General features: G+C 41.9%; 1 protein-coding gene across 6 annotated transcripts in view; it reads left to right on the top strand.

Moving 5' to 3' along the window:
• The window catches only part of LOC120723441 (diacylglycerol kinase zeta-like), an 89166-nt gene extending 80414 nt beyond the window's left edge, over positions 1-8752 (top strand). For all 6 annotated transcript variants that reach the window (XM_040014869.1, XM_040014868.1, XM_040014866.1 and 3 more), the window contains 5 exons: positions 2212-2252; positions 2492-2612; positions 2898-2934; positions 3278-3377; positions 6022-8752. In XM_040014869.1, coding sequence (XP_039870803.1) covers positions 2212-2252; positions 2492-2612; positions 2898-2934; positions 3278-3377; positions 6022-6138 — 416 coding nt within the window. In that variant the 3' untranslated portion in view covers positions 6139-8752. The remainder of the gene's footprint in view (positions 1-2211; positions 2253-2491; positions 2613-2897; positions 2935-3277; positions 3378-6021) is intronic.
• The last annotated feature ends 15173 nt before the right edge of the window (positions 8753-23925 follow it).

Below are 23925 nucleotides of genomic sequence, written 5' to 3'. Positions count from 1 at the left end.
AGGGACACATTCATATTTCCACTGGTCACGTGTTTTAAAATGGACTGATTCTTATTCTGCACTCAGAGCTTTATACAACACGCCACATTCAGCCACACAAGCACCGTCTTCTACGCTTTAAGTGCTTCTAGCTAACATTCACACACTGTGGATGGACGCATCAGAGAGGGGGTCGTGCTCATGCAGACGGAGGGAGCCAGGGATCGAACCAACAACCTTCTAATCGACCTCCTGACCTACAGCTACGCCGCTATACCTACTGAATTGCCAGAAATTTGGATATCATGTATCCCATTGTTTGTGGTATTTTTACATCAACCATATGCTCAGCATCTGCTTCAGAAAAAACAGAGGCAACAAAAGTCTGTACAAATTGTGTATTTCCAAAAACACCTGAAGAAGAACGTCACTCTGAATCTGGTCGGACAAAAGGTCAGGAAGAGGATTTACTGTAAAAAGACTGGACAACAAATAAAAATAGGGAGGGATTACTCACGTTCAGTAATGAAAAAATAATGTATCCCAACAGTTATTCTACAAATAAGTTCTCGTTCATGAGCCACAGCGGCCCATGTGATTAAAAGGACGCTTCCACATCCAACCCTCTGTCGCTGTTCATAGTTCAGCCAGGAAGACAAAAATCCATTTACTGTAAACAAAGGCAGGAAATCCCAGCATCTTCACCGGGAAGAGTGTGACTCTGCTCTGCAGTCTGACGATTCCAAATTTGTCACAACTCCTCTGTGATTAAGAGTGAAACCATCCGGCTTGACGAGGAAGCCTTTACTTGTTTTAGTATTTCAATGGCAAATCACATCCTGCACAATGCCAATGCACTGTGGCAGTGTTCCTGTCTGACTGTGTGCTACAAGCAGGAGAAGCAAAGATTAACACAAAGCCAGGTGTGGGACTGTGGTGGAAAAGCCTTAAACATACATGTGTGAAAACACAGGGAATCCAGCACTCTGCAAACATGTCCCAGCGTTTTACTCTGAAATGAACACATTTAGTTTAATGTGATGCAAAACAGTAACCATCAGTGAGTGTGACTCTATGGCTGCTGCAGACTGTAAAACACTAGCCTTCGTTTCAGGTGCAGCACTGTGTGTGTGATTGCGAGTGGATGTTCAACATGTGAGGCTTTGTCCTGTTGTCGTTCCGTTTGTTTTAATGAAATGTGACTCCAGGCTTTCTTTCTTGCGTACATGCATACATCTGCTTTCATCCACACGCACACACGCAGCTCCCATAAGGGTCAGACAGGCTGACTGCATCAAACTGAAGAGTTCAATGGACCAAGTGACGTGTGCGAGTGTTTGTGTGTTTGTGTGTCCTCTTTCTACCTTTTCTCCTCTCTTGTGTCGTAAGACTGAATCTTATTTTCTCTGGTTTACTTAATTCTTTCCCTCGGCTAAATTCATTTAATTCACAGTGTGTGTTTGGTTTTGTTGTGTGTGTGCGACTGTGTGTGTGTTGTTTTTGATTTGTCTTACAGCTACAAACGCTCTTAGAGGTTTTTGAAGTCTCCTCGCTTTCTCTCCCCCTCCTTTCACTCACTCTTTGCACCCCTCTCTCTCTTTCTGTCTCACTCTCTCTCACACACACACACACACACACACACACACACACACACACACACACACACACACACACACACCCTAAGCCTAACATAACTGGATTAGGACTCAGCTACTAAAGAGAGAGGGAGTGAAAGCAAGTATTGAGGTCAACCTAATAAACATTCATCTCATATCTCGGCTTAGACAGACACACACCAACCAACTGTTTCACCCAGTAACAACTCTGAACAGTTTTCATGGGGATGTTCAATATAATGATGATCCTTTGTGGCGTTATCTAATCATTCAGCTACTGCACTGTAGCCACAGAGTGGCTGATCCCTGTTTGCTTCATAATTTCCATTAGAACAGAAAATGCCAGCTATCACTACAAACATGACTCAGTAAATATACCAATTATCCATGTAATAAATATACAAAATAATTACTGTGTCACAGCACTGAAGCTGTTGTTTGTGATGCTGCTGCTCAGGTGTTTCTAATATTCTGACCCCCGTGGATGTAATTTACTGCCCGCACATGTTTTTTGTACGGACACGATGATACGATGTTTGGTTGTTTATGCAGATGCTTTCTGTAACGTGACAATGAAGCTGTGATTTTGTGTTTGCGTTCTCTCTCTGTCTCGTAGAAATGTTAATGGATTGTGTGAAGAACAAGGACTTGAAGAAGGTAAGTACTGATAAGTGTTTGCAGATTTATTTATTAGTCCGTAGCTAACTTAAGGAAGTTGCATGGAAACACGTTCCTCTGAGACACCTCTCTCACACCTTTCGCATCCTTTCCATGTGTTAACAGCTAACAGTAACATCTCACTGTGATGCATTTAGACTTTAATTACAAATTTAGTTTGTCATCGTGTTAAAAAAGCCTTTCTGTTAACGTTTACCTCGCCTGTATATCACCTGCAGCTGCAGGAGCTGCACCTGAGGGGAGCCGACCTCACGGTCCTGGACCAGTCAGGGTGGAGCTTGCTACACCATGCTGTTAGTGCAGGAAGCAAGGACATGGTGCGCTACATCCTTGACAATGGTAACAGAAAAGCATCGAGTGGAGATGAAGATCTAGTATTTACAGTAATGAAAAACATGCTGGTGCAGTTCTGTCAGGCTGTGGCAGAGCTCCATCCGTCCGTCCGTTCGTCTTTTTCTATTTGTCAGGTCGGTGGGATCAGCTCACAGCGCTATGACTGTGAAAATACTGCCACCACTGTTGCTAATAATAAGATGATACTGCAAACTGAAGGTTAAAAAACCAGTGTGCATAGTTGGATGAACCCCGTGTCTCTACAGTCACTCCTCCTTCTCTGTTTTCCAGCACCGAGTGAGCTGATTGATGTCACTGAAAAACTACAGTGAGTATGTGAAACATTTAGATGTTACAGTAGGAACAAATAACTTGAGGCGATTTGTTTTGGGCTGCATGTTAACACTAGTCTTAGAATAATAACGAGGTTTGTGTGTTCTCTATCTGCAATGAACTGACTGTATTCAAGCTTTGATGATGATGCCAATGAGCTCTGGTCTCTTTCTGTTGCCTGGCATTCCAACAAGTGTAGAAAGCATTAAAGAGAATAAACATAAAAGCCAAACAGAATCAGCTGGGTGCCTCTTCATCAGCTGTGTTTCACTCCCAGCATACATGAAATACAGCTCGCTCTCTTCTTTTCTCTCTGGTGCTGCATCGTGGACCACCAGTGGGGAAACGGTTCTTCATCAGGCTGCGTCGCTGTGTCACAGGACTATCTGTCATTATCTGGTGGAAGCAGGAGCCTCACTCATGAAAACAGACCTGCTGGTAGGTTCAGTAGCATTTACAGTTCTCCACGACTCTGTTGAACAAAAAGGAAGCGCCCTCCTTCTTTGTCAGTGTCAAATTGCTTTTTATACTTGCAGACTGACTCCTGATTCATGTAGCTCACGGTGACAGAACTACATACAAACAGTATTTCTGCCCTCGTTACTGGATATACTGAGTATCACCGATGCTGGCTGGAAAATGGAGATGTCCAAAAGTTACTTGACGATGTTTCAGTCACAGAGATAAAATTAGTGGGTTGTAGATTCTCCCATAAAGACGTATACTGGCACAGTCTGCTCTTCTGGGTAAATAAGTGACTCACCCCTCTCTTAAGCTTTAGGCATGACTAAAGCTTTAGAGAGGTCGGGTGATGCAACAAGACGGTGCTGAAGCACACAGGTGAATGTACAACGAAGTGGTTTAAAAGGAAGAAAACTGCATGTTGTGACCAATCTGTGCAGAAATCCTTTCAAAGCTTCACACACATTTTGTTCCATTTTGTCTTTCTCAGCCCCGGAGTACGTCGAGTCTTCTTTACTTTAATCGTTTCAGCGAAGGAGCACAATCCACACAGCTCGAATTTGCCTTTTCAGAGAATAAAGCACCAACACAAATGTGTAGTGAACAACACGTATGTGGAGAACATGTGTCGGGAACACTCGCTCAGGAAGCATTTCAGAGGGGAGCTGATGAACGACTGCACGTTTTGGTGAATGCAGTGCAAAAATAGCACTATTGCAGTGGCTTTAGCACATGTTTGTGTTCTGGTCTCAAATGTTTCTCTTTTAGTTTTTCTATGGAGGTTTTAACTGCATAGGAAAAGCTCTTAACTCACTGGACTCAGCAATGACCTAGATACTGAGGGGAGGAGAGGGGGGAGGAAACAAGAGAAGTTTTAACATTCACCATAAAGTACTTTGTTTCATCTTAAAACGTCTCTGCACTTGGACTCTCTCCCGCTTGGCTCTGGCTCTTCCTGGAGCGTAAACCCTACCGATGGCTCGACCACTGTTATGGTTGCGGTTAGGACTGGGTGGTGCATCGAGTTTTTAAATATATCGATATCTTTTTATATGAGATGTGACAATATCGTTTATGTCGATGTAGTCTGTTACGTTATAATTATACTTGTGGAGCTGCAAGTTTGCCTCTTTCGTCCACTTTGTCTCCACGCTGCGTTACTCTGCTTCGCCTCCCCCCCCGCCCCATCGCTTCACCTGCAGGCAACGACAGGACGGACACGGCAGCTATCACAGAGGAGCTGCTCGGCAAACAGAAAACATTTGAAGATTATTATTTTAGTGCTGCAGTGCTACTCTAAAATGACGTTAACGCCGTAACTGCATTAACCCGACAAATCTCCGTTAACGAGTTACCGCAGGTCACCCGTGCGTGGGGCTGCACGGCCGTGCAGGTAGCACCACCAGTATTTTCATCATTTACAACAGCACCAAAAGTGCAAAATGAAGAGTGTGTGAAACTGTGCTGCATCCCAGACCGTCTCCCAGCATCCTGCCCCGAAACAAACAAAACATACCGTATTCTTCGGACTATAACCTCGCACTAAAATCCTTTCATTTTCTCAAAAATCATCAGCGCGCCTTATGCATGAGTTCTGGTTGTGCTTACTGACTGCAAACTGATTTTATGAACACGGCGCTCAGCAATCTGTCAAAAATGTTTTGGTACGACTTTGCTCAGCTACGAGGCCGCACCGCTTGATGGATTGTTGGAGCATTACAGCTACGAGGAGCCTCGCGGAGTGATACGTACTCTGCTTCAGCGTAATATTACTGTACTGAGTGTGTATAAGGACCATAGATGGCACCTGTAAGAGACACGGTTACAACTCCAGGCTGTCAGTCACGCAGTAGAACAGCAGCTGCTTGTTATTACGCTCAGCGTCTGTTAGTTTACATTTTGACTGCACGATTGTGAGCTTTTTGTTGTGCACAAAAACAACATAGTTGTATTGTTATTTATGGAGCATTATTATTTAATAAATGCTGATCATTTATATAAGTTTTTCATGTGCATCTACGCTGTATGTTAATAACAGTGTGTGTGAGATCTGGGACACAGCTTTGACTAAACTCTTTTTTTGTTCGTACTTTATGGTTTTAAATAAATATTGAGATATATATCGTATATCCAGCTAAAGATCGAGATATGAATTTGGGCCATATCGCCCAGCCCTAGTTGCGGTCATATTTTTTTACCATATATTGTAATTAAGTAAATAGATTTATGTCCCAACAACATGAATACGACACAGATGAAGCACCCACCCTGTAAAGCAGCTTCTATCCTCAGTTCTTTGGTTTTCAGTGCTCTGCTGAGTCTTGATTGGTGAGCTGGTTGCTCTGTGTTGGGCCGCCTCCGACACAGGGAAGCAAATGAGAAACGTTCCTAAAAAGCTTCGTTTTCTGCTTTTACATTTCTTTGTATGCAATGCAACATTTCAGAAACTGGGAGGAACCTGTACAGTGAAGGCAGCATTACTGAGCAGCATTAAACACACAGTTTTGTTTGTTTGTTTTGATCATGTAAACAGTTTGATGCAAACCAAGTTTAGTGGGCTAACACAAAGCTCTTTGTCATACAAAAATATTCATTTTTGAATGTAATGTCTCTTCTTCAGGGTGATACTCCTAAGAACAGGGCGGAGAAGGCTGAAGATGCTGAACTGGCAGCGTACCTGGAGAACAGACAGCATTACCAGATGATACAGAGAGAGGATCAGGAGACGGCTGTCTAAAATATTTGAACTCTCCTTGAACTGGACATGGATGAAGGTTTTGTCTCCTTCCTCATATTGACCAGACACAACGTGTTTAATGCCTTTGTGCGAGCTGAACTGGACACAGGTTCCAGTTTACTGCTGACAGCCCTCAAAAACAGGTGGAGAGTGAAGCTGTGCCAAACGTGGTTTAAATAGCAGGGCTGGCGTTAACTGCGGTGAAGCTACGCACATTTTCAGAAGTTTATTAAGTCGTTTTGATATTTTGATGTTAAATAGCTTAGTAAGAATAATAATATTGATTTAGAAATCTTGTGAAATTCTCTGACATCAGTTTGGGGGATTGCGGGGTGGGTGGGGCTTTGAAGAGTCATGTTCATATGGTAATGATTTACTTTATTTCTTATGATTATTAAATACACAACAAACACAAAACCTAAAACTGTCAGAAACTACAGACGCTGCATGTGTATAGATCATAGATCACACAGGATGCAGACTGATGATTAAAAAGTTGAATGTCCTGCTGACGCGTTCAAGGCCAAAGTTCTTTGTAGTAAAATACACATGTGACTAATAAACATCCGAATCACTAGCTGGATAAAAACCACACACACTTTGTAGACACATATTGTGACCTGATGATAACAGGATACAAAGCATGAAGAAATTAAACATTTTCCAGTGTCGAATTCTTTCATTTTTTTAAAATTCATTTGAATTTGAATATTGAAGGACACAGAAAACTTTTACCAAATTCACAAATGTGTGTTAGGACGACACGTTCAACATGTCCAACATCCTCCGCTTTAACATTTATTGAATGTCCAACAAGGACACTGAGAGCAGAGCAGCCTCGGCCTCGCAGGGCTGGATACTGGTGAAAAGAAGAGTTGGTCAAAACCACAAGTGTTCATCCTCTGGGGACCATGAATACCTCCAGTTCATTTTATGAAGGTTATTGGCATCATCAGTATAAATGCTGTTAGATTAATACTTGAACTAAGCCTTAAAATATTTTCCAGTTCTGTGCTTTTGTTTCATAAATGATGGTGATATGTTCATTTATAGCCACAAAACTCAAACTGGTGGCACCACCCTCGTGATTCCTCTTGAATAATTTCAGCACAAATAACCACACGTATTGAATGAACGTAACAGTGGATTGGCAGACGCATGCTGCTGCTGTAGTAGGTGGCACAGGAAGTGCTGTGCGTGTCGCAGACGTCAGTACCCCAACAGAACCTGCAGGAAACCACCAATGAGTCGAGGCTTCACTGGAGACGCAGGTTTAACGCACAGAACTGATGTGTGTTGTTTGCACATTGTCACCACTGCTGTGATCGTGGTTTGGTAGAACACACAACACTGACTGTTATTATAAGACATGGATCATAAGGCCCTAAATATTTAACACATCTAGAATTAAAGCCTTCACGTCTTTGATCATTCCTGTTAATAAAGTTGATTCACCACCTGCATGTCTGCCAAAACCATTGACTGAAAAAATAGGCAGCGTGATTTAGAGTGGTTTTTCATTCAGTGACTGTGGGGGAGGTGTTATATTAAAGTATAATAATGTCAAATTAGATCAAATTGATTTAAGTTAAACAAATCTAATTAGATATAACAGATGGAGCAATTAAGAAATATATTTTGGAATATTTACATCAGTAACATTGATTTCATCAGCGGTTTGCGACTGCAAATGAAGATGTAGCTCATCGAGAGCTTCCTTAGTTTCATCTTTATTATTGTTTCTGTGTATTTTAAAGTGCAGTAACTATTAGGCCGTCCCCTAACAAAGAAAAGGTGTTGTTTTTAAACATGTTTTAAATGAGTAATTACACGTTGGCACAGTGATGCAGTAGTCAGCACGGGAGCAGCATAGAGATCAAGGAAATTCGTGTTTTTTGTTATGTATGAAGACAAAAGATCAAAATTTGAAATGACTCTAAACGTGGTGAGGACATCTACAAGCAACAAATAAACATGTTACCACTCATTACATGGCTCTTTGATTGATTTTAGTTTTACGTCCAGACTTTCCAGCAATACTAAAATATTTGAACAGGAAACAGGAAGAATTACAAAATAAAGTTTTTCACACTGCTTTGACATGAAGTAAATATGATGTGCAGAAACCTGTCTATTTTAATGTTAGTTTCCTTTTGGAGGGGATTTCAGTGACTTTGTCAAAGTGTATGATAGAATTTACTGTACAAAGTTTAGACCCGAGCGCAGCACCTACTGAATCCTTTCAAACCAAAAGTCTGTGCCCAAGTTTACGGACTTTTTTGTTTTGCCTGTAACTTCCAGCATTTGAGCTCTTTTGATGTCTTAAGGTTGCTTTGCGTTGGAATTCTTGTGATGTAAAGTTAGGATTTGTTTTTCAATCATCTGTTGCCAATGTTTGTTTTTTTTCAAGGCAATTCTTTGTTCAAACATTTGTATGAAATAGTTTAAATCGCAATTATCAACAATTATGTGTTTTTATCTTTCATTATCTCCGCATGTACTAATTGGTTTTAACTCCAGTTTGTTTTTGAGAGGAATGTAAAGAATAAAACAAAGAGGAGGTAGTTTGTTTTTTCATGGTGTCTTTTGCTTTTTATGCATGTAAAAGTACACCCAAAAAAGCCATTAAAGTTTTTCAATTTCTTCCTGCTCACGAGTGATGATATTTACACAAAAACCATTTCATATTCAAACAGCACTTTTATTGTAAATGCATGTAAATATCAGATTGCGAATGCCTTGAAGCTGTGGACTGACACAAATGTATTGTTTGTTGCCAAGTTTAATGGCCTCTCCACATGCTTTCTAACTCTACCATTGCTCCTACGATCTGATTTTCAGACGCTAGGATAGAAGGATGCGCTCTGCCAGGTGAATACAAATGCAGTCCCTGCATGCCAGCCTGCTCGTGTGATACTTGACTCTCTGATGCAGAGATGTTATTTATTTTGTGAAGGAGTCAAACTCATTCAGTTTGTAAGCACACAATAATTCAAATATCTGAAAGATTCACTAGAAATTTGATTTGCATCGTTTCTGGTTTCAGCTGTTGGACTGGAGATGTCAGAGTCCAGTAAGCAACAAGTCAACTTTCTCTTTTTTACCAGTTTCCCCGGTTGCTGTTACTGAAGTCACCGTTACATACACAACATTAAATAAACAGAAAAGGGTGCAAACAAAACCAGGTTGCATGTCCATTTCACACTGGACACTGTGGACCAGCGTGTCGATTACATGCTTTGCTGTGATATCGTTTAACAGGAGTTGTCAAGTGTTAATCCTGGCATGCCCAGCGTGGGGGTCCGATTACCACAGAGACCACTGTTGTTGACCCTCCGTGTCTTTCAGAGCTCCTCTCTCAGAATGTCCTAGAGCTCCCTCTTCCTCAGTATAGCTACAGCTGTTGTCTTCTGCCTGTGCAGCGCTTCTATGTCTGGTTGGTTTGGAGCATCTTTGCACAGCCTACACCTGGGGTCTTGCCTGGTATGGTAGACCTTGTTCCTGTATTGCCATGATTAGTGCCTCTGTACTATCTTTCAGTCCAGCTTTATCCAGCCACTGGTAGGTTTTCTGGATGTCACTTCTTCTATTTGCTGGTGGCACATGCTGTGCAGGGGCCTGTTCTTCTATGATGGTTCCTCTCATTGCTGGTCTTCTTTTTCAGGGTTGCGCTGCCTGAAGTATTCACTAAGCATGTGGTCAGTTGTGGCCATCTTCCTTATGGAAGATGGGCGTCCATGGTCTCATCCTGGATAGTGGTTCTGGCCTCCTCCCTTCCGTTTACAGTCTCAGAGTGCTGGACTTGGGGTGAAACCATTTCCTTGTTTTGATCAAGGTCAGCGGCTTCTATCAAATCCTTTGGCCAGCTTTTTCTCCCAGTTGTGTATCTGATGACTGGCATAGGTGTTGATTGCCCAGATCTTGTTCTTCCCACTCAGGTAAGTCCTAAGGAGTTGGCTTACTCTCTGCAGGTATTTGGTGGTGCGGCTATCCTAGCAGCCTCTTCATGGTTCTCATTTACCTGTGGGGTTCCCAGGGACTTGTGGCTTTCCCCTGATGTGCTGTATATCCTGGTGGTGTGGATCAGTGAATTGACATCTCATACACTCTGGCATACAGCTTGATGTCATCCATGTAGAGGAGGCGGTTCCATCCATCCATCCATTCGCTTCCGCTTATCCTTTTTCAGGGTCGCGGGGGGGGGGGGGGGTGCTGGAGCCTATCCCAGCTGTCATAGGGTGAGAGGCGGGGTACACCCTGGACAGGTCGCCAGTCTGTCGCAGGGCCAACACACAGGGACAGACAACCATTCGCACTCACATTCACTCGCACATTCACACCTAGTGGCAATTTGGATTATCCAATTAACCTGTCCCCACAAGCTGCATGTCTTTGGACGGTGGGAGGAAGCCGGAGTACCCGGAGTGAACCCACGCAAACACGGGGAGAACATGCAAACTCCACACAGAAAGACCCCGGCCTGATGATGGAATTGAACTCAGGACCTTCTTGCTGTGCGGCAACAGTGCTAACCACCGTGCTGCCCAATCCACCACCATCTTTCACCCATCTGATCTTAATGACCTTGTAGTACCATATCACCCTATTAGAGCACTTCGCTCTCGCTCTGCAGGCCTACTTGTTGTTCCTAGAGTATTTAAAAGTAGAATGGGAGGCAGAGCCTTCAGTTTTCAGGCCCCTCTTCTGTGGAACCAGCTTCCAGTTGGATTCGGGAGACAGACACTATCTCTACTTTCAAGATTAGGCTTCAAACTTTCCTTTTTGCTAAAGCATATAGTTAGGGCTGGACCAGGTGACCCTGAATCCTCCCTTAGTTATGCTGCAATAGGTGTAGGCTGCCGGGGGATTCCCATGATGCTCTGGGAGTTTCTACTTCACTCACTATGTCTTAACAGACCTCTCTGCACTGAATAATACTTGTTATTAATCTCTGTCTCTCTTCCACAGCATGTCTTTTATCCTGTCTTCCTTCTCTCACCCCAACCAATCGCAGCAGATGGCCCCGCCCCTCCCTGAGCCTGGTTCTGCTGGAGGTTTCTTCCTGTTAAAAGGGAGTTTTTCCTTCCCACTGTCATTTGATTGTTGGGTTTTTCTCTGTATGTATTATTGTAGGGTCTACCTTAAAATATAAAGCGCCTTGAGGTGACTGTTGTTGTGAGAAATCTGGGACTCTCCACCATTTGACCTTAGAACTGAAGAAGCTTCTCGGATGAGAGGTGAAACGTCTTCAAGCAACTTAAAGAAGTCCAGACGCTTTTCTTTCCAAGCTCCTTAGACTGTAACGGAATACAGTTACTCATATTTTGTATTTTAAATACATAACGGCGGTACAACACTCCCCAACACTGGGTGGTCATGACAATTTTCATATTAATGATCATGAGACAGACCTGGCAGTCCATTGTTCGTCAGTCGTGCTAGTTTCAGTCATGCAAGTGTCCTGTTTATAAGGCTGACCTGCAGTCAGCTGACACTGAAGTCACTTGGATGAGTGACGAAACGTTTCTCCCCAGTCGACATTTTGGGATCCGTCTTGGATGTTTGTCACTGTGATTGTTACTGGATCCTGTTCAGGGAAGTTGCAATGGTATGCTCTTAGATCCACTGAGCATTGAGTTTGTGTGTTGCGTCCTTCTCCTATGTGCTCTTCCATTGCTCCGTCTTCAGCTTTGGTGGGGCTGGTCTCATATTGAATTCAAAATCCTCCTCCTCACATACAAGCTCTTAAATAATCAGGCCCCATCTTATCTACAGTTGTGCAGCAACAGCTGCCAGTTGGTCTGCACATGTTTTAAGAGCTCTTCCTGCTACACCGTCAGGACCAGCTGGCAAAGAACTGGTTTAGGGTATCAGGTAAGGTGATGTCCAGGGAGTTTGTTTGGCGACTGTCTTTGTAGCCAGTGAGTGTCTTGATCCCCTGCCATGTATCACATGTAGCACATGTGATACAACTTTTCACGGCCACTACAACCTGGTACCAATTCCAGTTTGGGCAGAGTGTAAACACCCGGGGGACACAGCTGAACAATGTCTAACTGACAAGACGGGAAGCAAAACTGAACATCACAGATACAAGACAAACACTCAGACTCAGGTGTGAACTTGACACTGGGACTGGGGACAAACAGACAGGGAGACATGAGAACAGAAAGGGAAAAACACAGGAACCAGGAATACAGACATCCTAACTAGATAATACAGGGAGAGCAGGCAGACATGAGGACGTGCCTGGGGAGACGCAGGAGATGAGACAGAGACAGACTGGAGACCAAAGGGAACAAACAAACAAACAAACAAGAGCCAAGGACTAAAAATAAACTCATGATTTCACTAGTGTTTCTAAGTTAGACAAGCTTGTGTCATGGTCCTGGGTCGGTGACCCAGCGCTTTTAGTTTATTATCATTTTCTAGTTTATTATGATGATGATGATGATTATTGTTTGAGTTCTATGTGTTATATTTGGTCTGCCTCTGAGTCTGCGTCTGTGTCTTTGTCTATGGTGTCACCCCGTCTGTTTGTGAAACTGTCTGTTTAGTTCTGTGTCTTGTTTGGTTCCCCGTGTCTGGGTTTCCTGTTTTATTGTGAAGGTCTCTGTCTGATGTGAGTTCAGTTTACGTTTCCCCTGTCCCATCAGCTCTGATTCCTCCCAGCCGTGTTGCCCTCCTGTCTCTCATCCCCTGATTACTGGTGTGTGTATTTAAGCCCTGTGTGTTCTCCTGCCTGTTGCTGGTTTGTCTGTGTTATGCCGTGTCAGTCTGTGTTGTTCTGTGGGTCACGGTGTCCTGTTCGTTGTTTGCGTCTCTCTGCCTCTCATCCCTTTTTTGTATCATCCCAGGTTTGTTGTTTAGTTCTCCCAGTTTAGGTTTCTTTAGTTCTTTGTTCCCCCTCGTTGCCTGTTTTGCCACTTCCCCTCTTTGTAAATAAACCTCACTAGCATTTCATCCACTGCTTGCATCTTGGGTCCTTCTTCCAACTCCACACGGCTCGCCTCGGCAGCCGTGACAGCTTGAATCCAAGAAAGTGAATCAGAAGTCCAGAACAAACTCAAAAACTGTCAATGACCCAGGACCATGACATTTAAGACCTTTCTGTTCACACAGGCTGACGCTTGATAGGTGTTCCTGTTTGGTGTCTTCCCATTTTCAGTCTTTTGGCACTTTTAAATTACACAGGTTGGTATGTCTTTATTTTCTTAAGCACAATCAGTTTACATGTAATAAAATGTGCTATATAAATAAACAAAATTGTCATTAGGAGCCACACGCAGTGTTGTGTTGAAAAGACAAGAAGGCCTCAAATAAACGAGTCACTGAAGACATTTGTACAGATAAAAATGGAAACATGAGGTCTGTGCAAAGATACCAGTGATTTGTGTCCTGCCAGCCTGGTGTGTAACTAAAACTAGGGATCGAACCACAAAGCTGCTCGACCGCCTGAGCTACAACTACACTGAGGCAAACATTTTAAAATGCATGTATGTACTAAACAGGTGCAGCTGTGTCTATTAGGGTGAAAGTTAATCATTTTCCATTTCCTTACTTTTCACTCAATGGAGTATGTTCTGATGACTGTTAGAAAATCTGAAAGGTACAGTTGACTGACTCTCAAATGACACAGTAAAGGAATTTTAAATCGCTCCTGGCTACATCTTAGTTTAATCTCTGTCATGGAGGAGGACCGCACATCCATGAATAAAACACTACAGCCACCGAAAAAGAAAAGCAAAGCCTTTTTGCATTTCCTTTCTCTGACACACTCACGGCATTTGAAAACACTTTTCATCACGACCCCAAAGAAATCTGCCAAGAAAAAAGCAGGAATCTGCTTTTGTTTCAAGCAAAAAGTCAGAATGTGGTTTCAAGACTCTTTTTCTTACTATGTTTTTATGTCTTATGGCAGATGGAGCTCTGGGCGCTGACACAGATAATGAGAGCAGAGAGAACAAAGTCACCCAAGTGCTCATTGAGCAGGGCTTTTTCATTCTGCTTCCTTTTCTTTTTGACTGCTTTCTGTCAGCTGATATTGTCACTCCTTCAAACCTGCTCCTGATGATGTCTGTGTTAATGGATGGTGCAAATGAACTGATATCGAATTATTCGGTGGGTGTGATTTTCACTAACAATTCTTGCCACATAAGCAACAATTCAAATGTTGCTAGATGATATACAACTATGCTGACATATGTTTAGATACTGAAACGTAACTCAAATGCACGGGTTTTCTGCAAACCGAAAAATAAATTTAAAAACTGGAGTGGGTAAATATGTAAGCCAACCAGAAGAAGCTACAGCCTGGTACACGGGCGAGGATTGTACCAAATTCATGCTTTAAACATGGTTAAATAATTCTGTTGATTTATTTATGATCTGAAAAGTAAATATATGCAAGAAAACATGAAACATTATATTTATGGGTTGATATAAATGCAACTGGTCACTACATTCTGCTTTTTGTGCACTTAGGCTCACCCACTTGCATGCCCTGCGGTGTATGTGATTGCAGTGTGTTTCTCGGTCAGTGGGCTAAAGACAAGCTTGTGCGTTATGGGTCAAAGCGGTTTGAGACAGACTACTTCCCCTTTTGTCGTTCTGACTTCCATTTTCTGTTGGTGTTTTTCTGTTCTCGCTGTTTTTGATAACACATCATAATAACTACACACCATTAAGCATTAGTCAGGTATTATATGTAATTTTGTCTTGATACAACACAATATTTTATACTTTTTAAATGATGGATTGATCAAGAAAATGAACTAGTTCTTCAATAAGCCAAATACTGTATGTCCACATGATGCCTGTCATTTGCAGGTGAGAGCAAGCCTCAAACAATACTGTAATAGGATGAAAACATTCATCGTAATGCACATCGTATTGGACAGCTTCACTGCAGAAGCAGCAATAAGTAGCCAAATGTCATGTTGGTGCTGGAAGCACTTTTATGCATGCCTGTTATTTTTGGCTCCAGAAAGCACACTTTAGGCTCTCTTACAAGTGACGGCAAAACGAGGCCTTTAACTTGGCTGACAGTAAATAGACATGTAGTTGTGTTTCTGCTGTGTTTAATTGGAGCTCTTACTTTGACAAATTGTGGGGGTTGCCCCAGTAAATGAATAGTTAAGTAACTCATAGGATAACAATTACACAAAATATAATAAAATAATATAAATAATGATATATCGCATGAATTCTTCTGTTTTCTTCCTCAAAACAGAGAAGATGCATGAGACTTAGTTACTAGCTTGTTTCAATGGGGAAAAAGGTTGAATTATATTGTTCATAAGAGTAACAATATTACAGTTTGGCATCATTCCTCATTTGTTTGATCCCATCATAATCAGCCTTGTCATTTAAAAATCATTATCTTCAGGATAACACACGGAGGAGAGTTTAACTGCCCAATGTCTTGATGAAGATTTACTTCAGTTAATCCTGCAAACGACTGGAGGGAATCCTCATGGGATGCTGCAGCAACTCCAGTCCCTGGACAGGTTATTAGAGCAGCAACGCATAATTGCAACTGGTGTCTGAATCTTTCACTCCACCATGCATCACCAGCTTCGCTTCCACTGTGAGTTTCTGACACAAAAAGAAAAAAATGTATGTGCTTTCCACAGGGAGACTGATGTGTGTATTTTTTATTGCATTTGAATTTGGAAGATGTTGTAAGTTAAAGTTAAAACAGACTAGAATAAGGGCAACCTTCCAAACACCATATCGTCTTAAATAGTCATTTGTCCATCCATCCATTCTTACTTGAAATAATAAACTTTATTGGAATATCATATTTGTTTAACTCTACTCACTTTTAACTGCAAGCTAGTGAGTGAAAATTGATCCTTGTAATTGATGTCTGCTACTAATATGGGTTCCTCAAGAGCAGACATACATATGGTGTGACCTAGAGAAGAATGAACCTGACACATATCTTTGAACAGTAGGAGGAAGTCAAAGTACCCAGAGGAAAATCCAAAAGAAGTGTCCTGTTAACAGCTGTCTAAAATTCTACAGGCTAGTTACCACAGTCAGGAGATTTATTGTTAGGGATATAGAAGATAGCTTTGGTACAGATGCCTTTTATTTTTAGATAATTTGTACAAACGAGAGAACCTCAAGTTGCAGCAATCAGTCTATCTGCTGCTGGGGAAACTTCAAGGTATTCTGGGCAGGATGGATTTCTCCCCTGAGGACTGTTTCCACTGTTCTGGAACACCAGTTTCAGGCCATCCAACTCCCCTTTTCCCCAGCAACAGCGTTTCCCAGCCTAGTCTGGTTGATTGGACTAGGGAAAAGAGCATGGTGGAATAGTTGGTTGCAGGTCTGTGAATCTGTCAGTGACTGTCATTCTGGTTTAGGAACATCTAACTGTTTAGCCAGTTAACCCAGAGTCAGCAGCTCTGAACACCAGCAGCAATACTTTCTTGTCTCCTCTCCTGTCCAGGCCTCAACACATTCCAAGCTTCAAGCTCCAACTACTTTTAAAGATTAGGAGGCTCATCACACATTAGAGTACGAGTGCTGGAGATGCAAACACTTTTGCAATGCTTGTCTGCTCATGAAGGTTGCCCAAGTAAATCTGGGCTCTGATCCACAGAACATGCTTTCCCTTGGGTTTTGATCTGACTACAGGTGACTGAGTTACAAATCAGTGGGGTGTCTTTTTCTCTTTCCTCCAGCTGTAGGAACAACAGTGCATTATTGGCACATCTGGTGCAAGTTTGCAAACTGGCTTTTGCTTTGCAGTAGTATGCTTGGGCTGGAAGGGACACACACAGGGATGTTACAGGTGATGCTGAGATGTTCACCAAAATGTTGTCTAGAATGAAGTGTGAGTCACCACAGCAGAGGACACTTTCTAATTAGTTTTTTTGCTTGCAGTGTGTGTGAACAGTGATAAATGAAAGTCTGTTTAATGCTCAGCCTGGTTTCTGTCTGTGTCTCTACTGAAGAAACCACAGGTAGTGAGTGGGAGCATGAGTCGCAGAAACTTTTTGAATAAATGAAAAATAAAGAGCTGTAAAAATGTGAAAATAAATATAAAAAAATACCAGATTTAACGTGTATGTATATGAACAACAAAGATTTATCAACAAGCCTATCATGAAGCCTATAAACAGTTATTACTGCGGTTTGTTCAAAATATTTAGTTACGTTTAATTTCATTTATTTATACAATCTAAAAACTGTTGTTGCCAAATTAAACAACAACTGCCTTAAGGTACTTCACCTTAAGCATCTTAAGGCTCAGCTACACAAGAGCTGCACGTGCAGATTGTGTTTTGAGAGAGACGACCAGAGATGGGCAGTAACGCGTTACTTGTAACGCGTTACTGTAATCTGATTACTTTTTTCAAGTAACGAGTAAAGTAAGGGATTACTATTGCAAAAACGGTAATTAGATTACCGTTACTTTCCCGTAGGAACGCTGCGTTACTGCGTTACTAAAACCGTGATTTTTTTGCGAGAATGTCTCATGACAGTGACGTAAGCGAGTGCGACGTTAGTGACAACAGCTGTGTGCAGATCAACAATGGATCATATATCGAGTGTGGGAGAGAGTGTGAGCGTGCAGCGTTTAAAGCGTGGAAGTACTGACCTTACTTTGAGTTTGATTCCATAAAAAGTGACAAAAACATTAGTGTCCGCTGTGCGTGGGAAGAAAACTTCTTTTTACAGCGAAAAAACCGAAACTTCCGAGCAAGCACCGAGTAGCTACGACGTAATGGGAAACTCACAGAGAAACTCGCGGATTCTTCCACTGACCGCGGCACACCTGCACCAGGGTAACCCTCCGCCTACCCCACTCCTGCTTTACAGGTGAAAATAGAGCAACAGGACTGCTGAGTCTTTGACTTTATTTATTTTCTGCTGTGTTTTACTTGCATCTATTTGAAAGACTGAGTGTAAACACAAAAAATATTTTATTTTATGTGCTGGAATGTGCAGAAAATAGGTTTAAATGTTAAACTAATTTCTTCCAGTCAGAGAATGTTGCAGATAATTAAATTGTTGCTTGATGCATAAAGTTAAAAGATTAAAACTAATAAAACAAGTTTTAAAAAGAGACTTTTCCATTTGATTACATTTTGTATGATGGATTATGCAGAAAAAGTAGAATTGGGCTGAAAGATCTATCGCTTTATCACCTGTTCAGGGTGTAAATCGTGTTTTTAAAAAGTAACTAAGTAACTAAGTAATTAATTACTTTTGAAAATAAGTAATCAGTAAAGTAACGGGATTACTTTTTGGGGGAAGTAATCAGTAATTAGTTACTGATTACTTTTTTCAAGTAACTTGACCAACACTGGAGATTACCTAAATGCAGACAATGGTGGCAGGACTGGACTTAAGTAAGAGTGAGGTTTATTAAGCTAGGAGGAAACATGAATACAAAACAAAGGCAAAAGGAAGCTGTCGCTGACAATAAACTAAACTGGGTACAACTAAACACCAAGAACATGAAACCTGAAACCTAAGGTCTAGAACATGAACATGGATGAGAAACTAGGAGGGAGAACAGATGTTCCGGCAAGGAACAAAGGAGAACTCACATAACACATACACATGAGGGTGATTATCAAAAGGGGAGACCCCGTCAGCAAACTGAAGGGGTCCAGATCTGGCCTGGGTCAGAGCTGATCTACGATGACCCTTTCCACAGTCTTCACTTAGGGCGATCGTGGCTCAAGAGTTGGCAGTTCGCCTTGTAATCGGAAGGTTGCCGGTTCGAGCCCCGGCTTGGACAGTCTCAGTTGTTGTGTCCTTGGGCGAGACACTTCACCCGTTGCCTACTGGTGGTGGTCAGAGGGCCCGGTGGTGTCTGGCAGCCTCGCCTCTGTCAGTGCGCCCCAGAGCAGCTGTGGATACAATCACCAGTGTGTGAATGGGTGGATGACTGAATGTAGTGTAGAGCGCTTTGGGGTCCTTAGGGACTAAGTAAAAGTGCTATACAGTTACAGGCCATTTACGATGTGGGAAGTCAGTGCAATAGGTCTGTAATCGGGGAAGCCACTGGAACAAAGCACCTTTGGTACAGGAATGAGGCATGACGTCTTCCACGGCATTGGGACAGTTTATGATCAGACCTACCAGGTGTGGGGTTAGCAGAGCGAGGAACATAGACAGTCACCAAGACCACATGGGTAAATTCATTGGGCAAATAATGCAGTTCAATATCTTTGATAGAGATGTGAGCAGGTTTACACCACTGGTTGTTAACAAGAACGGCAAGCTGCACTCCTTTGTGTTTGCTACTCATTGAGCTCTCTTTCATCAAGTTTTCTGAGCAGGTTTGTTTAAACCTCATCATTTCAACTGCTGTAGCAAAATAATTTTTTTTACAGCAGTTGAACAATGGTGGGGTCGCTGTAGCTCAGGTGGTATAGCAGGTCACCTACTAATCAGAAGGTTGATGGTTCTGCTCAGAGTCTGCGTGCAAAATATCCTTGGGCAAGATATTAACCCCAAGCTGCTCTCCGATGCATCCATCAAAGTATGAATGTGTGTGAATATCAGAGAAAGCGCTTGCATAGAAATAACATAGAAAAAAGTGCTTGTGCCAGTTGGTGAATGTAAAGTACTTTTAGTGCTCAGAGTAAAAAAGCACCATAAAAGAACCAGTCCATTTATCATTGACCAAATATGAGATACACCATTTCTAATATCAGCATGGAACAGTGAACGGGATATACCTCTGTGTTATGGTGCAGTAGCATACACTCCACCTCCTAATTCAATTCAGTTTTATTTACAAAGCACCAAATCACAACACGTGCCTAAAGGGCCTCAGTGGATCTTACCGCCTGGATCACCTCAGATGTCTGGGGCTCAGACTAGGATAGCAAAGAAACCTATTTGACAGTTGTTGACTTACTTCCTTGTGTTCTCACACACACACACACACACACACACACACACACACACACACACACACACACACACACACTGCACCTGCTAAGTGAACTTGTACACAACCTATTGAACTTTTATTCTGCCTGGCATTCTTGAGTCTGCTCTGAAAAACCTTAACAAAGAGTTTAATAGTGTAATTAGAGGCTTGTGAAGAGCAGAACACTGTGCAGTCAGCATAAAAATAAACATTTGCTCTGAAATCTCGACCAAGATTGTTAGCATGGAAAATAAACAGAAATGGTCCTAGAAGTGGTTTCAAAGCCTAAAGTTCATTCTGCATAACAGATCATTTTGAAAGCATCCAACAGCTTTTGTTTTTTGACAACACTACTCAGACAAGTCTTTGTTTAAATATTGTGTGATCCAGCCTTTGGCCACTTACGTAGTGTTGCAGAGCATACATAAAACCGCTGATCGCTTACAAGCCTGCTGTGTCTATTTTTGTTGTTTTTATTTTTGGAGGCTCACTGAAGGTCACTACATGTTGTGAGTTGATAGGATATCTTAAAGTCCAAGGTTAGGGTGGCCATCAGGAGCTAATCTATCCTAATAATAGGCTACATAACTAACTTTGAAAAGTATGAAACAAATTTGATGGATGTCACCTCCTCATACTTTGTCAAGAAAATAGAATGCTTGCACAACAACTGGTTATGGTCCAACAATAAGCTATTGTTATTATTATTATTCCTATTATTATTATGGGGCTACTTTCCTTTATAAATAGTTCTGTTGCCACTAATACCAAATAATGAAGTTCTCTGCTGAGAGTGATAATAGCAAAGATAAGGCAGGGCCAAGTGGAGCACAAGACTGTAGAGATGACAATCAGGGTGCCATGTTTTATTTGTACAGCACATTTTACACAGCCCTACATTACTACAGAAGGTAAATGATCAAATAATAGTTTAGAATTTCTGTGACAATATTAGGTAATAGTATCTATGACCATCTTATCTCATATCTCTGCTGTGACTTTCTGACTTTTTTGTGCTATTCGGTACAGATGAATCTGATGGTGATAGGAGGGGGAAATAGTAAGGGACACAGACTGTGAGCAGTGAAACAAAAGCAGCCCAGCAGAAGATCCCTGAGCAACAGACAGATGTTAGTTATACTGAGGAGACTATGGAACTTGTCAACAATAGAAGTTACAGGAAAGTGAGAATGAAGTGTTATTTCATTTATCTCACAAATAAAGTGGGCTTTATAAAACTCCCACACTGAAAGTTGGCTCACTGTAGCTCTGTTTTCACTTGCCACTTTCCAGGACATTAACCAGAACTAATAATCTGGTCATGGGGCTGTAAATTTTTGAAATAAGAGTCAATCCAAAATAATAATAATAATTAATTAAAAGGTTCAAATTAGGCAAGAAGAATCATGAAATAAAATAATTAGCTTTCAAAATAAAGATATTTAAAGATCAGGATATGCCAGATTAAAGTTAGCAGCTTTATGCACCTCTGACACTTTCACTGGATTAGAAATAAACTAATGATTTATCACAGAATGATCAGTAGGCAGCATGGATAATTCTTATGAATAGTATTAAAAGCTTTAAAGGAAACTGGTGCAATGTAACGCTTGTTAAAAAAAACAACACTATCTGGTTCATGAGAAATTTCTTGATAATGCATTGGGGAAATTATATGCCCGTTTTATGTTAAGCAAAGGATTTAATAGCCTTCCAAAATAATTTAAAAAAGAGAATGATAATTTTTTTAACATTGTTTGACGTTTTGGTAAAGAAAATATCAGCTGACATGAGCCTTGCTCTCCTTTGGCCCATGCTGTATTATCTTCATTGCATCACTTGCATGCAGTCAGGAGTGAACTATGTCAAAGGTCAATCAAGGGTCTCTGTTAGTACATGACTTAATAATTGATCAACAAATCGATTTACTCTGCCTTACAGAAACCTGGTTGCAGCAGGATGATCATGTTAGTTTAAATGAATCAACACCTCCGAGTCATTCTAACTACCAGAAATCTCGATGCACAGGCTGAGGGGGAGGTGTGGCAGCAATTTTTCACACCAGCCTATTAATCAACCAAAGACCCAGACAGACTTTTAATTCATTTGAAAGCCTGATGCTTAACCTCGTCCACCCCAGCTGTAAAACTCAGAAACCAGTCTGAGTCACGTGGTGAGGTATTGGGAATGGCTGCGTCGTAGAAAAGCTCTGAACCCCAGCCGATAATATAATGAAAATTAAATTCTGAAACAACTCCTACTATGATACCACTCGACATTGGGGAGCACTCTAACTAAACTGGAAAAGATTTAAAGTAAATTTGGGATGAAATATGGCATCCAGTCAAAAAAAGTGTGCTGTGCAGTCGCACCTACCAACTGTCACCATTGGAGAAGCTAGCTCTGCCAGACCTGTTAACCAAGAAGAAGGTCGGAAGAAGCGATATAGAGGCCCTGTTTGCTGAGATTGCTAAGATCGGAGTGACGCTGAACGGGGTTGCAGCTGATGTGACGTTGATTAAAACTGACACTACAGAACTTAAAAATTCTGTAGCTGCAATCCAAACGAGGCGAACAGAAGCTGAAAGTCGTATCTCAGAGGACCAGGTGGCTGTCTTGGCTAAAGATAATGCCAAGCCAATTAACAAAGTTGATCAACTATGTGCCCAGATTGATGATCAAGAAAACAGGGCTCGTCGAAAGAACCTTAGACTGGTCTATCTGATTATGTACAGAAGATACTCTCAGATGGTTTGGGACTGACTGGAGGTGAATATGAGATCGAACGATGGGTGGAGGCGGAACTGAAACGCCTGACTGAGCTTGGGGTGATCACACCAGTGGAGCATAGTGACTGGGCTACGCCGTGGTGCCTGTCAACAAGAAGGATGGCTCAGTGAGACTCTGTGGCGATTTCAAGGTCACTCTCAATTCACAGCTCTGTGTGGATAAGTACCCACTTCCACGCATCGAGGACCTGTTTGCTTCTCTAGCAGGGGGTCAGCATTCAGTAAGCTGGACTTAGCAAATGCCTACCTACAGATGGAGGTAGAAGAGCAGTCTAAGAAGCTGCTGACTGTTTCGACTCACCCTTACCCTTTTTACCCTTTTTCATTTTTCACATTTCTTTCCTATCTTATTCATAGCCTTTTCCTTTTTTTTTTCTTTAGGTCACGAGCAGTTGTCTAAGCATTTCACTGCATATCGTACTGTGTATGACTGTGTACGTGACAAATAAAATTTGAATTTGAATTTGAATTTGACTCAAAAAGGGCTGTTCTGTTTCAATCATTTACCTTTTGGAGTGGCGTCGTCACCTGCGTTGTTTCAGAAGGCTATGGATCAAGTGCTTCTCAGCCTGCCATACAACCATTGTTATCTGGATGACATCCTCGTCAGTGGTCCTGACAAACAGACAACCCTTGAGGCAGTTTTGAGCAGGCTGGAGGAGTATGGCCTGCATCTCAAACAGAAGTGCCTGTTTTTCCAAGAATCAGTGGAATACCTGGGCCACACAATTGATGCGGCAGGGTTACACAAATCACCAGAAAAGGTGCGTGCCGTTATGGAAGCTCCAGCACCAGCTGATGTCAGCCAGTTACATTCTTTTCTGGGAATGCTCAACTATTTTGGACCTTTCATACCTGATTTAGCTACGGTCCTGAAGCTGCTGAATGAGCTGCTCAGTAAAGAGAAGAAATGGACATCAGCCTGTGAGTCAGCTTTCCAGAAAGCTAAAGAACGTCTGGCCTCACCAGAAATACTCACCCACTACAATCCTGAACTGCCTCTCTGCTTGGCGTGTGATGCTTCACCATATGTAGTTGGAGCCGTGCTCTCACATGTCATGTCTGATGGCCAAGAACGGCTAATTGCTTATG

This window comes from Simochromis diagramma, unplaced genomic scaffold (assembly GCF_900408965.1).
Source record: "Simochromis diagramma unplaced genomic scaffold, fSimDia1.1 OVJJ01000165.1, whole genome shotgun sequence".
NCBI classification, from domain to species: domain Eukaryota; kingdom Metazoa; phylum Chordata; class Actinopteri; order Cichliformes; family Cichlidae; genus Simochromis; species Simochromis diagramma.
Note: the sequence above shows the minus strand (reverse complement) of the source record. Positions and strands in the feature narration are given on the sequence as shown.